Source organism: Mercenaria mercenaria, chromosome 6 (assembly GCF_021730395.1).
Source record: "Mercenaria mercenaria strain notata chromosome 6, MADL_Memer_1, whole genome shotgun sequence".
Classification (NCBI taxonomy): Eukaryota; Metazoa; Mollusca; class Bivalvia; order Venerida; family Veneridae; genus Mercenaria; species Mercenaria mercenaria.
Window position 1 is genome coordinate 43675470 of NC_069366.1, and position 16819 is coordinate 43692288.

General features: G+C 33.5%; 1 protein-coding gene across 5 annotated transcripts in view; it reads right to left on the bottom strand.

Moving 5' to 3' along the window:
* Positions 1–866: 866 nt before the first annotated feature.
* Positions 867–16819, bottom strand: part of LOC123549165 (carbonic anhydrase 2-like) — a 36925-nt gene continuing 20972 nt past the window's right edge. For 2 of the 5 annotated variants that reach the window (XM_053545681.1, XM_045337029.2), the window contains exons 2-9: positions 16082–16222; positions 8715–8774; positions 5966–6172; positions 4904–5025; positions 4383–4478; positions 3348–3462; positions 2898–3007; positions 867–2467 (exon numbers count right to left, since the gene is read on the bottom strand). In XM_053545681.1, the coding sequence (XP_053401656.1) occupies positions 2360–2467; positions 2898–3007; positions 3348–3462; positions 4383–4478; positions 4904–5025; positions 5966–6172; positions 8715–8745 (789 nt within the window). In that variant the 5' untranslated portion in view covers positions 8746–8774; positions 16082–16222 and the 3' untranslated portion in view covers positions 867–2359. The remainder of the gene's footprint in view (positions 2468–2897; positions 3008–3347; positions 3463–4382; positions 4479–4903; positions 5026–5965; positions 6173–8714; positions 8775–16081; positions 16223–16819) is intronic. The other 3 variants (XM_053545682.1, XM_045337032.2, XM_053545685.1) reach the window with 2 other exon arrangements.

The following is a 16819-nucleotide window of genomic DNA, read 5'->3' on the forward strand; positions in this document are numbered from 1 at the left end:
TGTAAGTGCGAAGCACGGTCAACTGTAAGAATATACCAAGCAAATGCCATTTTTTAAACATTACTATTAGGGACCGAATACATATTCATTTAACGTACCCCTATCGACAGCAATATTTGTCTTTATTGCTGCAACAGCAGGCCTTTCTGGACGATTACTGTCTTGAAGACGATTCTGACCCCCTTAAATTTGTTAAACCCGACGAAAAACTGTTGTAATTACCATGGATACAACACAACACAGAAAATATCTCTTTTGAAGACACGTACAAAGAAACCTAAGCTTTAATGCAAGTCCTGTTTTCTGTTTCGTCAGAGCATTGACATATCTTTAAGTCTGTATATGCGTGTGTATAATTCAACAATAATTGTAACATGAGTAAATATCCGTTATCAAGTACATGAAACCCCCATGGTTTCTAATGACAGAATTTAACCCCGGATTACTATGACTGTCTCCGTGAAAACAGGCCACCACAGGAACATGAGATACATATATGACAAAGTCACTAGATCAGTTTCTAAACTTACTGCAACATCTACAATCAGTGCCCGTTCGTCAAAATAATTCAAGTTTGCCTCTAGATTAGGGCTAATAACTGACTTTACTTAATTTTTGATATAGTACAACATATTGTAATGTCTCGAGCATCACCATTACAGATAATGTTTGGAGAATACTAGGTAGGAAAGAGGTGTAACGCCTTATATAGTTTGTGTGTGTGTGTGTGTGTGTGTATTGTCCTGTTTTTCGGCTTCAATGAACACTCGCACCATTCTAGATCAAAATTACTAAAGTTTTTGTCACGTGATATCATCATAATTTTGAACTGGGGTTTCATAAAAACATTGTACATTTTTTTCTCATCTTATTCATATTTATTTTACATTTTTTTATCAAGTAACAACACATTCTGTGGTCTGTTTAATCATTCTTGAAAGTTTGGCTTAAGCAATATCATGATGCATTATTTTTCCATCAAGCCGTTATCATAAGTTGCATAACAACAACCTGTACTATGTACACACGTAATAACTAAAATACATGAAATTCCTTTGAAGCCTACATTTGCTCAGTTAAATGACACACACATCAAAGTTATTTTAGAAGACCTTGAAAACGAAAATGGTCATGCATATTTCAACAAATGTAAAGACATTCAGAAAACATTAGGTCATTGAATATGTTATAACTGATTATTGTAATGAAGATCACTATTACATAATACCGTAATACTGACAAAGATAATTACTTTAATATTACAACAATAGTTAATTTTAACAAAACACAAGGCAAAACTTCAAGAGCATAGGGCTTCGGAACATACTTTCTTCAAGATCAATTCTAAAGCTCTGTTAAATACTGAAAACATAATATCACATTATCGAAATGAATATAATATAACAAATTAAATATGTAAGAAGGTCCTTTGGAAACATAGAATGCAAACAAGCAAAATAATAGCAGTTTGTTCATGAGAGGTAATGGATTTAGCAACACCTCTTACACCCCCTAGCACCGGCTTAAACGGAATTCTATCATATATTGAATGAATTCTACGACCCCAAAGGACCAGAAAGCACAACAACACTGTATCCAACAATAAATGTCAACGTCATTACTACACTGAACAAGACGAATTGGTCATTGTTATTTATCAATACTCGCAGCGTGTCTATGGAATATTTCATCAATGCTATTTAAGCATTACAACTACAGTTTCGTTTCATAATTATCCCATTAAGATGAAAGAATGAATAGTTAAAATTGCTTGTATTGGTCATTTAGTATAATATGTCAGCACCAATATTTTCACGAGCGGTGTAGCCTTCCAGATTTTGAGTTCAGATAAGCAAGCTGTTTTAACTTGCATATAAAACAAGCAAATATTTTAACGAAATTTTACACATTTCATAGGTATTTTTGTGCCTGTTAAACATCTGCTTTACTCTTCTCAGTGGAAAATTCAAATTTATTTCCCTTTAATTCATTGAACAAATAACATGTAAAATATGTAGCGGTAGAACAATCCTATATCAAATATGTCCATATCGATCTGCTGAAGTGACACACTGTCTTAAACAGCCCCAGATATCAGAATCACGAACAGTGAATGGAAGTAATGCCGCCAAAATGCACTAACAAATATACTCTTTAGGATAATTTCTTAAACTGATGCTGGATTTCGGATCGCATTTACTTACAATATTCAAGTGACTATGATACCCTATTACTCGTAAGTCTTCATTTATTGTTGATTTTTCGTTGGAGATTTAGACAAAATATTGACGGGTTACTAACATTTTTTTCGAAATTTCTTAAAACAGAGATGCTGATAATTGCAATAAAACTAATAAATCTATTTAAACGAGGCTTGAACTACTCTCTTATGAACGGGTAATGGCGGCCGGAAATTGTCCTGTAGGGTTTTATCGTGTGAATCTTTCAAACTCCTCAACTTTTTCATCTGCAATAGAAAGAATAAACACGAAGAAAGAATAATGTTGTACTTACTGGTTAAATCTATATGTAATACAGTTTGCAATCACTGTTTATAATGCTTTCAAGACGAGAATAAGAAAGCCATGATTACTTTATATCGCTCACCAGAGTTTCACTGTGACGCGCAAACAGGAATAACATACCTCTGGCACAAATCTAAATGACGGTCGTGTTAAGTGGACAACTTGCAGCTTGTTACAACCACAGTGCTCTAAACACAGTCTGGTATTTTAGGTAAATGGTTTCTGTTTTAAGCTGACACCTTATGATATACTGAAAGTCATACTGTGCACAATCTTAAAATCCTTTCTCTAGAAATGTTTAGTGTTTTGGTTTGGCCGAGCCAGAGTGTAGTGTATAAACACCGTTTATCATTTACAAACGAGGAAATTTACCTGTTCCGCCGAATATTCAACCGGGTCTTTGAACACGATCCACTGAACACTTTCGTACAAAGGTGGAGTTGTCAACGAACCTTCGTACGTCCAATATTGTGATGTAACATCTAAAATGAAATAGTGAATGTTCTGAACTGCAAAATATTCTGTAACTGTGTTTATGAGCAAGGTTTGTTCAATAACTGTTTTCAAGAAGACATTTAAAACGTTTGATGCGCCTACATGCTTGTTTTTTTTTTAATTTGTAAATTTTTGCCACTTTGAGCAAATCTCAAACCGAATTTTAGAAAAGTCATCGCGTTTTGACATATACTGAATATTTTAATGAATCGATTTCAGTAGTTAGGGAATATAAGGAAAACAGACTGGTCATTTTTGTTCGTTTTGTTCAAAATCCCTCGCTAGTCATTAGATCACGAAATATGTATCAACTTCAAGAAGACTTACTGGGCAACAGAAAGGTCGGATCAAAGGATATGTCTATACAATATTCAGAATTACTTGAGATCACTTTTCCAATGTTGTCTGTAATGACCTTAAACGATTGATTCTCCATCCCTACCTGAAAAAAACATTTTGTTTCTTTTAAACACATTTAATGAATGGAAAGTTTCAAGAGTGTGTTGATAGGAGATTATGTTATGCCTATATTCATATACAAAAGCATGTATATTAAAACAATCTGTCATTCTTTCCGGAACTTGTTTGTGAATACAGTACGAAGAAATTTAGGTACAGAAGACAATAAGAAGCAATCACTCGTCGCACGGAACACGTGTTCAATAAAAGAACAATAGATAATTCTTTTGAAACGTCACAGTGGTGGACAGAATCAAAACCGTTTTCAACGTGGATGTTATTTGCCGTCACTTGATCGTCGGTGTCTGTTAAGATATTTGTTTATGACAATTTTTTCTTGAAAACTATAACAGCAATAGCTTTGAAACGCTCATCATCATAATGTAAGTCGGTCAAGAGAGAGAAAAGTGTTGAAATAGTTAAATGTTACATTTCGCCATACATGGAATAATTTGACACATATAAGATACCGAAAAGATAACAACATATTGGTGAAGTGAATGATGTTATATTACCGAACAATTGTCATCGCATAGCAAGCAAATTGTCACCGTCATTTAAGTCAAGAAATATCTCCATTAGCTGAATCACACACCACTATATTGATACCGAGTCCTAGCTGTGGTCCAAAGATAAGACACGGAATAAGTGAGCAAGCGCTCATGAGCTCATGAAAATATCATGCTTGCTGCTTCAACTTACACAGTTTAGACACTTCTGAATGAGTACTTCTGTGTCTGTTGTGTAACTCTTTTATACTTTGCAAATAAAAGAAAATAGAAGAACATTTTATAAATCGTGCAATATATCAGAAAATACTCCCAAAAGAAACCTTTAACGATGCACCTTACGGGCACCTGATGACCAAGATACAAAACATAAAATATATCATATTTTTCTTACGTTAATCATTATACCAAGTACAGCTAATCCGTCACTCTTGTCTGCTGATTCAGCAAAGTTTTTGTATTTGGAGGCATTCCAGTGAACTAGATGTAGCTATAGAAACAAATAAAGTCGATTATCATCATAACTAGGCAAGCGTTGATTTTAACGCTGAAATTATTTGCTGAAATTATTTGTTGTTCATTTCAAAAAAAGTATCACCTCATTCATTCAAGCAATAATAACACGAAAGCTGTGGTCTAGTAAATAAGTTGTCAGATACGTCGGTTCGATTCCCACTGGGACATCAGGACTGTTTTTTTTTTCAGGAACAGGACTTTAGCGAGATTCTAATAAGATTCAAGCTTTCATTACCATCGAGCTAATATATACCGTTTATTTCAACTTTTCAGTGATTATATCATTTATGACAGTTCACGCTTCTAAAAATGCCGTAATTGCGGAAGTTTGCTGCAAGAAACTAGAAATTTTATAAGCTTGGTTTATGTAAAACCATTGTGTTCTTTTAACGAATTTACCTCAGCTGCATATTGTTTACCATCAATGGTATGTTCGGAGCCCTTTGTATCGTCAGATCCCCAGTGAAGATGGAACTGTTCTAGTCGGTAGGTGTCACCTTTTAACGGCCCGCCCGTCAACTCTGACAATAAAGTGCTATTGTTTGTATAATTATTAGAGCTAAAATGGTTTTCAATTAATACCTACATTTTTAGAGACGAAAGTATTGTTTAAATCATTTTTTGATAAACTATATTTTGAAAGTCATGATTAATTGATCTCTAAAACAGAATTGTCAGGAATATATTTATTTATAATTTCGTAAAAACATGTTCTAGTCAGTCGAAAAAAATAAAACTTAAAAAAGATACCAAAACAATTTTATGACCGTCTTTGATCAGAAAGAAAAAAAACACACTACGATGTTTTGAAACTTGTAACCTCCTAGCGAGGAATAAAATCAATAAAAATATCTTTTTAAAGCTTTGAAGACAATTGAATATAAACAATATATAAGCAAAAATATAGAACTCCGATCATAGAACACGACGGGATCAAAAATAATTTTACACGAGCCTATTATACATTATGTAGCAAGTTATTTTACATTTATAAGTATGGCTCTAAATTTTTCGAAAGTCTTTCATGCTTAATATAAATGAATAGACACAATATACATATTTAATTCTAAGCTTTTCGTTGAAATACTGGGAGTTATCAGTATCAGCCTCGCTCTCAAGTATACACTCATTTTCAGCATGAAACGGGACAAAATATTTTAACCGCTCTTTCTTCTTTAAAGTTCATTTCTCGGTCCAAATAAAGTTACTTAATGAGACTTTCATAACTATTTGCTGCAAATAATAATATTAAATGAAACTTTCTGTCGTCACAGGACGCCATTTTAGTTTACACGTGTACAGAATTTTCTCAGCAGAATTTTATTCCAGAAATGGTATTGTAAGCAAAACACATAAAATATTTGTACAGCAGGAAACTGTGTTTTATATTTTACTATTCAGTGCAATTCTTCATCAGCCAAGAACCAAATGATAGCAATATGTGATAGTAGAAAACCGTACCTGACTTTTGGGATTTGATTTGACACATAATACTGTGTCCATTATTCTTCAAGCACAGTTGGTTCTCCGGGTTATATCTGGTGTTTAATGCCTCGTCACATAGGTCCGAGTCATACACAGCCTGTGACGTCACGATGTCAATCGGTGATTGCTTCTGTCCCATGCCGGGCTTATTATCTATGTAGTACTTCGCCCATGCGGACGGACCTAGTATATAAGATAAAATAAGATAAAACAGAATAATAATAAAGTGATCATGTTACGGCGTAAAACTGAATCTTCTGTTGCTCTTGTTTCGGTTAATAGGGCCGTAGTCAGTCATGTTGACATTCTGCTGAATACTGCAATTACACACTTCTTTATAAATAGTATATGAAAATTGTATTATTTAAAGGTATACCAGAACAAATATAGTCTATGTAAGCAATTAACAAGTTTGTGTATAAAAAGTACTAAGCATTAGACGCTGTATACATGTATGACTTTACACGGTGTAAATGTGAACTGTCACAAAAAAATGAAGTTATTTTTTAACAATCGACTGTCACTGCATAACATCGTAATTTTGAATGTAGCTCTACATATACAATTAATTTATATATTTAGTAAAGTTAAATAAATTTGAGGAGGGTTTTCTACACTTGATGTAAATATCTAAATATAAAATATCTAAGTGAAAGATAGCCATTGGATATCTTTAAAGATGCAACCGAACAGGAATTCTGTAACGAAGATCCTGTACGCATGTCTAACAATTGAAACACATAATCTGTGTACATATATCTATTTTAATATCCTTTTTTCCAGGTCTTGCAGGGGTCTGATTGCAATAGAACTTAGTAGACATATAGATCTTATCGTTAACATTTAGAAAACTTAAAGCAAATTGAGGCTGTTGAAGTGTCGCAGGCGTTGAATGTTTTGCACAATGATAGCAATACCGGTCTTGCGTGCGCTAACTAGTTCACAGATCAATATAAGATATCACTTTGGCAGGCGACAATTAATTATCCTAATTGAAAACGATTTTTTTTCATTGCTTCATTGATTAACATGTAACCCAAGTGATAAACCATTTAGACATGTGTAGATTTGTTTTTGATTATGATTTGTGTATAGATGGATGTCTTCGTCCAACAGGAGTCGAATACTCATTATGCTGGAGAAGAAATGGTTCGACTTCAAATACTTCTTGTCAAAGTTTGCAAAATGGTAAAACCATGGCAGATGGTATATGTATTAAAGAAATAATAAGGTTTATTTGGATCTTTCGGCGTTTCGATCTCCGCCGTTAGCAAGCTATTTTTTCAGTATTTGAAATCCTTAACTGACAAAACTGCCCGATTAATCATCTCCGGCTGTCAATAATAATTATCATATCTAACTGCAACGATAAAAAACACATTCTTGTGAAATTGCGAAACTGTGATGCTTGAACTTTTCGTATTCCTTAAAATTGGTACAACTATGCCCTCACAGTTGGTTTAGGGGACAAAAAGAGATAAAGTTCAAAAGAGCTGACAAAGCCAACTTGTGAACTTAGTCAGATATCACACTGCTGTATTACAGAGAAATAATATCTCTTCAACAACTGCCAGGTCATCGGCCTCGTCAGTTCTACCACTATTTTCCGTCCTAATTTGGGTTAAAATGTCAGTATCACATAAGATGAAAAGGTAATTGGAGCATATTTTGCAGCTTATTTTGAAATGAAACGACCTGCACTACTTGTCTAATTTGTGACATAGCTAACAGCAGGTCTACTCTTGTTTAATCATTCTAATATTTTTGTGTGAAAATCGATTTAAGGCTTATATTTTACACCAAAATCAATTACTCTAAATACTAATTTCATTTGATAAGAATTATCAAGAATTTTTCACGAACATTCAATTCAACAAGTTTAACTATACGAGCTCGTATTATTTCCAATACTGGAACTCGTAAGCAGAGTTTACCTACACGTATTGTTATTCAAGAGAATGGTGCTAAAAAGATAAATTGAGTGTCTTGAAAAAGTAACAGTAAGATATGTTTGTGTGTTTTTTTAGCACAATAAATGGATAACATGGTTACGGTTTCAGTAATATTTACCGCTGTGAAATGGCGAAAACTCGCTATTCTTTTATAAAGGTTGGAAGAAGCATTTAGAAACTTTTATGCACGCCATATTTTTTTCACTGAAATGGTAACTTCAAATTACAATATCAAAGTATACTTGTGTCATTACCAAATCAATTAGCAAATTGCAACGGTTTAGATATAAACAACGTATAACCTATTTACATACTGTATTGTTTGTTCTTGCAGCATTGTCAGAGTCCAATAACTGATCAATAGACTAATCGATCCAAGCCTTATTGTTGCTCGCTAATGAAACTACATGTAGTATGGTAACTTATTTCATACGAAAACTATTCATGTTATTATAAAACAGTATACATATGTTTACTTGTGAATAAAAAAGAAACAAGTCAATTAGTCCTTTTCATAGACATACAGAGAGAGTCATATCTCGATGTAACTACTGTTCTTGTACAAGAAAAATCAAGAGAAAAGTCGAAAAACGTCAAAAGAGATCTTCGTCAAACAAAATAATCTGAATGCTTGAGAAAACGTGCTATTGCGGTCGTAAGTTTCATTTGTGTTATACATATTAGGCATCACTTTATAATATTAAACAGATAATTTTATCATATTTTTATAGACAATTTGCTATCTGCTTAAAAATCTGAAATGCACGACTTACCATTTGTTGCCGTGTATCCCCAGTCATCCATCCTTAATTTTCTTTAAATATGTAAAAGCTCTGAAATATAAACGAACTTTGATGATATCAAAGCAGAATATGTCTGTAACGTGAGAGCTTTGCAGAGTTCCACAGATTTCCGATATTCCGCATTCACTGCAAAAATATGATACAAATTTACACTTGGCAGAATCCGGGAGAGCAATAACTTAGCACATCTGGAGGCCATAAAGTACTTGAATTTAATATATTTTCTGATTTTTACAGGATTAGGTGGAATTATGGATAGATCATTGTTGTTACAAGGGTGCCATTAATGACATCTAAGTGTTTAATAAGTCAAAGATCCATCATATGCATTTGCAAGTCCTGATCCCTAAAAGGACATACACTTTAGCAAAAAGGGCCAGTCAAAATTCAGCCCAACAGTTTAGATACCTCTATACATGTATACATTCGAAATTATAAGTTTTATTTTGCATTGCGTGCAAGAAGATTCAATACAAATTGACTTTATTTTATTCTTCAAATTCTATTTTTCCTGTTGTAGCGCATTAATTTTGAACAATTGAACAAATGGTTTTATCACGGAAAGGCTGTTATATGAATTTGAAATGATATATTTGTAGAGTCTACAAGTATTGACTTTTGTTCTCTGAATTCTCTCTTATTTAGCTTTAAAAAGTTTGTCAGATTTTCTTTTTCAGTTTAACAGTCATGAAATTTAATCAAAGTATTTCTGTTATAATAGACATTTTTATTGTTCACAATCTTGCTTTATTTTCACCGTTAAAAATGGCCAAGAGCTAGGTAGGAAATAAAATCTTCCCAGAAATGATAACCGGAGAGGCGATAAAAAGGTAGCAGAAAGATAAGGTAAGATAAGGTGATGAATCTTTGCTGAACTGGGCGCTACAGTAGTGATATATAGAACCGCTTACTATAATCTGAGATATACGGTTAAAGGTCCATTACTAAGGAAAAGTGAGTTGGCATTTTTTTTCATAGCCTGTGCATAGACTTCTGCAAGACACTAAATAATGAAGATTGGCAGGTCAAAATTTACAGAAGGTCTTTGGAACTCAAAGAAATGTATGTGTATTATGTTGAAATTTCAATGAATCGACAGAATGACCCCCCAGGTCTTTTTAACTTTCTTCATACTTCTAAGAAAAATAATTGTACATATACTGCGATTTATTTCGAATTTCTACATACCAACTTTCATTTTCCAATAAAATGAAATAGTTTCTGTGCTTTTTAAAAGAAATTAAAATGTTCACTTTCCTTAGTATTGGACCTTTATGATAATTTTATTATTTTGTAAATACGAGATATGCAACACATTTTCTATTAAGTATTAATAATGACACAGCTGTTCCGTATGAAGATAACAATGATAAGAATTTGAAGAAGTGCATATTGTTGAATTAACAGAAATGAAATCAACTGGTTGGTAGTTTTTTTTTCAGACAAAGGCATCACTGTTAACCATTTCGGAATTCATGAAGAAATACGCAAATAGTGTTATACAACGAACTTTCTGTAACCCGAAATAAACTTCAAGACCGGCAGGTTCACTTTTGCTGCAGACATTAAATAACAAGTGATAAAATAGCCCAAATATGCACAAAAGAGAAAGTTAAATGTTATTTTACACATTACATTTGAAGTTTGTCCGTCAATTTCGGGTAAGAGAAACTATATAGGTTTCAAGGAAATATCTTAATATAAGTTTTCGACGAAAGCTTGTTTTCAGATCCTTTACATTATATTGATTGTAAATTTTATTGTATGTATGTTATGTATCTACATTATATATTTAATAAATATTGTTTTAACTATATAGGTCGCTTATAGAAGAAGTATTCCGACAGACGCTTTAAAATTAAGACAATGGTGACATTAGCCAGTAATTCTACACATAGATAAAAATTAAGTGATTCAGTTAAATAGGTAGTGTTTATGTATAAAAACAATGGTATAGTCTGTAAATATGTATACTGGGCGTCACTGAAAAGTTACCACTTATATATACCTCATTATTTTTTTTATACATTATCGACGTCCACTTTTTATGGCCTGTGCGTGGTCTGATTATGTCTCCTTAACAGCTTCATGATTGTCAGGTGAGAACAGCCCATACGACGTCCAATTTCACAATCTCTAAGTTCGGTGTCAACCATGCCAATGGCCTGATGACATTGAGCGTTCCTTAGATGTCGCATTCTTAGCAAAGATATTCTGGTTTTGAACGTTTTTCTCTTAGTCTATCCATTAACTTTCAAGTGAGATTAATGATTTGCGATAAAAGTTGAATACCTGTTGACTTTGCTCGGAAAAAAATCATTTTGCAGGTGCAGGCCATGACTCAAATGGAGTTAATTGAATTTGACAATTCTTTACACCAATGACTACTCAGCTGAGTCAAGAAAATCGTCGTGTTGTGCTTTTAACACAGTTCAGTGCGATTTTCAAAATACAAGGATCAATAGGGTGGTAATTTTTCAGTGACGCTGAGTATAGAAAAGCTCTCTATAGCGTTAGGAATGCACCATATACATTAGAGCTATCTTAGTTGGTAATATACTCATTACTTATACCTACTTTTTCTGATTTTTTTAACGTGATATGATATTTTATGTTTGAAATAACGCTCAATTGTAGACATAATCCTTAAATGAAACCATCTTTGCGATGGGCAAATTACTTAGCATTGCTTAATCCGACATATTTGACCAGACTGTAGTGCGTTTTAATCGACCTGGCGGGGCGGGGCTTCGAGACGGTCCACTGCATTATTGTGCAGGATGTGTAGTATATCCGGCAATCTGATTTCTTCTTCAGTGGCCATCTACGTAGCGTTGAATTTTAGCCATCGGTTTGTTCTACCTATTTTGCCCTTTTTTTGAGATTTCCATTATTTAATAAGTCAGAGAGTCAGAGATTAACTCCGCCCCGCCAGGTCGAATAAAAAGTACCGGTGTACAATTTTTCTCGTTGAATTAGCAGCCATTATCATTGGTAATTTAGGATAACGATCAATTATGCGTATGAGTTAAATGCGGGGAACCAATTACCTATGATTACTCGGTATTTATAATCAGTTAAGCTTGTGAGCTAACAATGCAGGAAACATTAGATATGATTTCTAGGAATTTATAACGTATGAGAAAAACCCCAAAATACTACAGGGCGTAACTCTAGTTAACGTGTAACACGTATATATGCAACGTTCGCCAATGTTACTTGAGAACGGAATGTAAAATACATGGCATATCCTTTCCACAGCCTTAACGTACTAAAACGTATTAGCGTTTGATGGCCCTTTCACGCTTCCGTAGAAACAACATTTATTACACGAAACTTATTTTGAAAATATTTCTGAAATGTCTAGGTCTGCAGCTCTCAAACACGGTTATATCTTACATCTGAGGCATATACTGACACTCTCAGACAACATCAAAAATGACATTTTGAGCGATTTGATGAAGTTCCAAAATTATCAATGTACGCTTGGTCCGTTACGGACCCCTGTGGGATTTGTGTTTATCAAGAGCTCAAATATTTTTTCATAGATTAAAAGCTGACATACTGTACTAAAGCCCAGGTAATTTCAATTCGTTATAAAGTGCTGAAAATTGGCTCCCCAATAGCAAAAAAAAAAAAAAGAAAAAAAATGTCCACGCGCATACATGTAGACGGGGTGATCCCTGCGCGTGACCCCTGACTATCTACGAATCAAAATGCAGCTTTCGTTTTCAAGTTTAACATTTCTACCTTCATTTTATTTACTTCCGGAAATAGCTGAAGGCCGAGTGACGTCATTTACTGTGTTGTCAAATACATACATATGCCTGGCGAGATTGCATAAATATGTGCCGGTCGTCCTAAGGTTATACATTTATAGTTATTGGATATGGGCGATGAACATTGTCATTTTTAACCGTTCACACAACGCAACTTTGGGACTGAAAACTACAGTTATCATTTTGTTATATTGTTTTTAAAGTTTTTTACAAATAGAACTGTTTGCATGAAATATTAATAACATATGATAAACATTTTGCTATTCCATAATGTTATGATTCTGTATCGTCCTTTAAAATTTAATTTCGAAAGCACAATTAAAGTATATTCCCAATTCCGAAAAACTTTCGACGATAGATTCAAAAGGTATGAAGATGGAACAAGTTCCGCCAAAATACATATTTTCTATAATAATAATAATAATAATAATAAGTTTTTTGAGGTATTGGCATGCAATACAATTTCTCCTACAGTAGTATAACCTAATGATTTGATAACTGCCAGTGGGATATATAAAATATTGTGCTATATAGATCTATATTATATGTTGTAACGCACAAGGTTTGTATATATAATATCTAGCTTATAACATCTATAAATATGAAAAAAAGTATTTCAATAACATTTCATTTTAAGCTGAAAAAATGTTATGAAATAAGGAATCTTGAAATGAACAACAACACGTAAAATAAATATTATAGTTTATCATTTTTTTTATTAAATTAAAGGGAAATATTTCTGAAAAAAAAATGCACCGACATTTTTCGTACATAATTATTTGAATATCCATGTCTGGACGAAAAATACTAAAAATCGGACAAGAAAATGACCTAATACATTTTACAGACCGGACAGGAAAAGATAAAAGTTGACTTTTGACCTCAAAGTGTGACCTTGGCCTTTGAGCTAGGGACCTGGTCATTGTCACATTGTGAGGAACATTTGTGCCTAGTAATATTAAAATCCCTTGATGGGCGAGTTATAGAGCTGACAGGAAGAAATCCTATTGCCCTTTGACCTTAAAGTATTTACCTTGACCTTTGAGCTAGGGGTCTGGGTGTTTACACGACTTGGGTTCTTATCAAGGTGAACATTTGTGCCAAGATTTAAATTCCTTGATGGGTGATAGAGTTACGACTCGAGCAGGAAAAATCCCTACTGATATTTGACTTCCAAGTATGACCATGACCTTTTTGTTCAGGATCTGGATTTTGCAGATGACATGTCCCCTATTTATGGGCAATATCTTTGTCAGGTTATACCAAAATCCCTTTGATGAGGACAGAGTTATGGACCGGACAGGAAAATCCCTATTGACTTATGACCCCTGAGTGTACCCTTGACATCTGAGCTACGGCTCTAAATGTTGCGTTTGGCACGTCGTCTTTTTGTGGGAATATTTATGCAATCCCTATATGGATGGCAGAGTTCTGTGCCATACACGAAACAGACCATGTAAACATCTTACCTCCAAGTGTGACCTTGACCTTTAAGCTATGGGTATGAAAGTTGTGTCCTAATATGGAGAACATTTGTACCAAGTTATAATACAATCCGAGTTTTTCACAAGACACGTCTTCTCATAGTGGGGAACATTTGTGCCAAATAATATAAAATCCCTTGATGGATAACAGAGTAATGGTTTGGATATAAGTGTAGACGGACGGAATGACAGAATGACACAATGATAGACGAACGGACGGAAAAGCGCAGTCCTATGGTCCCCGAAACTAGTTTCCAACCAGTAGGGGGTTTACAATAATAATGATAATAATTATAATAATAAAGCAAAAAATATATATATTTCAGCACTGGCCTTGGCATTAAAAATTGTTTATTAAAACAAGACTGTTAAACAACAATATAAATTGAATTAAAGACATTCTCTTTTTGACATAATGAAGCAAATGAATAGCCACCTATCATTAGATAAAGAATATAAAATATCATTTTACACTTTTTTCGCTCACCTGAACATTGCTCTGGTGAGTTTTTCTGATCGCTCGATGTCCGGCGTCCGTCGTCTGTCTGTCTGTCGTCTGTCTGTCGTCCGTCAACATTTAGCTTGTGTATGCGATAGAGGCTGTATTTTTCAATTGATCTTCATGAATATTGGTCAGAATGATAACCTTGATGAAATCTATGCCGAGTTCGAAAATGGGTCATCTCTGGTCAAAAACTAGGTCACTAGAACAAATTAAAGAAAAACCTTGTGTATGCGATAGAGGCAGTATTTTTCAATTGATCTTCATTAATATTGGTCAGAATAATTACCTTGATGAAATCTAGGCCGAGTTCAAAAATGGGTCATCTCGGGTCAAAAACTAGGTCACTAGGTTAAATCAAAGAAAAACCTTGTGTATGCGATAGAGGCTGTATTTTTCAATTATTCTTCATGAATATTGGTCAGAATGATAACCTTGATGAAATCTAGGCCGAGTTCGAAAATGGGTTATCTCGGGTCAAAAACTAGGTCACTAGGTAAAATCAAAGAAAAAACTTGTGTATGCGATAGAGGCTGTATTTTTCAATTGATCTTCATGAATGTTGGTAAGAATGATTGCCTTGATGAAATCTAGGCCGAGTTCGAAAATGGGTCATCTCGGGTCAAAAACTAGGCCACTAGGTAAAATCAAAGAAAAACCTTGTGTGTGCGATAGAGGCGGTATTTTCAATTGATCTTCATGAATTTTGATCAGAATAATTACCTTGATGAAATCTAGGCCGAGTTCGAAAATGGGTCATCTGGGGTCAAAAACTAGGTCACTAGGTCAAATCAAGGAAAAACCTTGTGTATGCGATAGAGGCTGTATTTTTCAACTGATCTTCATGAAATTTAGCCAGAATGATTACCTTGATATAATCTAGGCCGAATTCGAAAATGGGTCATCTGGGGTCAAAAACTAGGTCACTAGGTCAAATCGAAGAAAAACATTGTGTATGCAATAGAGGATGTAGTTTTCAAGTGATCTTCATGAAATTTGGTCAGAGTGATTGCCTTGATAAAATCTAGGTCGAGTTTGAATATGGGTTTTCTGAGGTCAAAAACTAGGTCACTAGGTCAAATTAAAGAAAATCTTGTGTATGCGATAGAGACTGTTTTTTTCAATTGATTTTTATGAAATTTGGTCAGGATGATTGCCTTAATGAAATCTAGGTCGAGTTTGAATATGGGTCATCTGAGGTCAAAAACTAGGTCACTTGGTCAAATCAAAGAAAAAACTTGTGTATGTGATAGAGGCTGTATTTTTCAATTGATCTTCATGAATTTTGGTCAGAATGATTGCCTTGATAAAATCTAGGTCGAATTTGAACATAGGTCATCTAGGGTTAAAAACTAGGTCATATCTAAGAAAATGCTTGTTTTATCGCAAGAGACCAATTTTTTGGTCCAATCTTAATGAAAATTGGTCAGAATATTTGTTTCCATGAAATCACTAGGTCAAACATGTTTTACACTGTTATGAAGTGTTTCTTATGTGAGCGACCTAGGGCCATCTTGGCCCTCTTGTATGTAAAACGCATTAAAAACAAAAAGTTTTTCAAACAATTCTAACCTTGAAACAGTCGTATCCCACAAACGTTTTCTGGCAATGCTTGCGACTTATATAGCCCAATTGTCCTAAATCACGTCAACCGCTAGTGACTACATACAGCAGACGACTGCAATCCAATATCTTATTGATTTTGATCAATATCTATAGAGTGAAAATAAAATAATAAATTTAAAAACTGATTCATTACTTTTATATAGCTATACAATTATTTTAAAAGGTCTGTTTTGTAAACAATTATCACTTTTATTCATTTGAAGTCAATAAATGGTAGAATATATTTAGTTCTCCGAGTCAGCAACTCTAAAAAAATCAGGACAATCGTATTTTAAGTTTACAAGGTCGTTTAAAAACTTTACTGTTTATTGTAACATGCTATATTTAAACCGTTATGTTTAAACATTTGAATGATATCATTTTTCAATTGTTTATGTAAATAGAAAAGGTTGAAAGGTCCTTTTATTTTAATTCGTTACAAGAGATTTTTATACTCGTTTATGCGTCTTAAAGCCAAGAATAAAAACATTTCATCGTCTGCAAATTATGGACATAATTACAAAAAGAAAGGAAAGTAAATAATGTTTGTTTACAAAATTTCTCTAGAATTTAATTTAAATTTATAGCGCCTTTACTTGTACCGCAATTGAAAATTTGGAAATCATCACTTCATAATTTGGTAAAATTTGAAAAATAAATCAGTTTTTGGCACATTTAGAGAAAAGTTATTTTTTCCATTTAGGT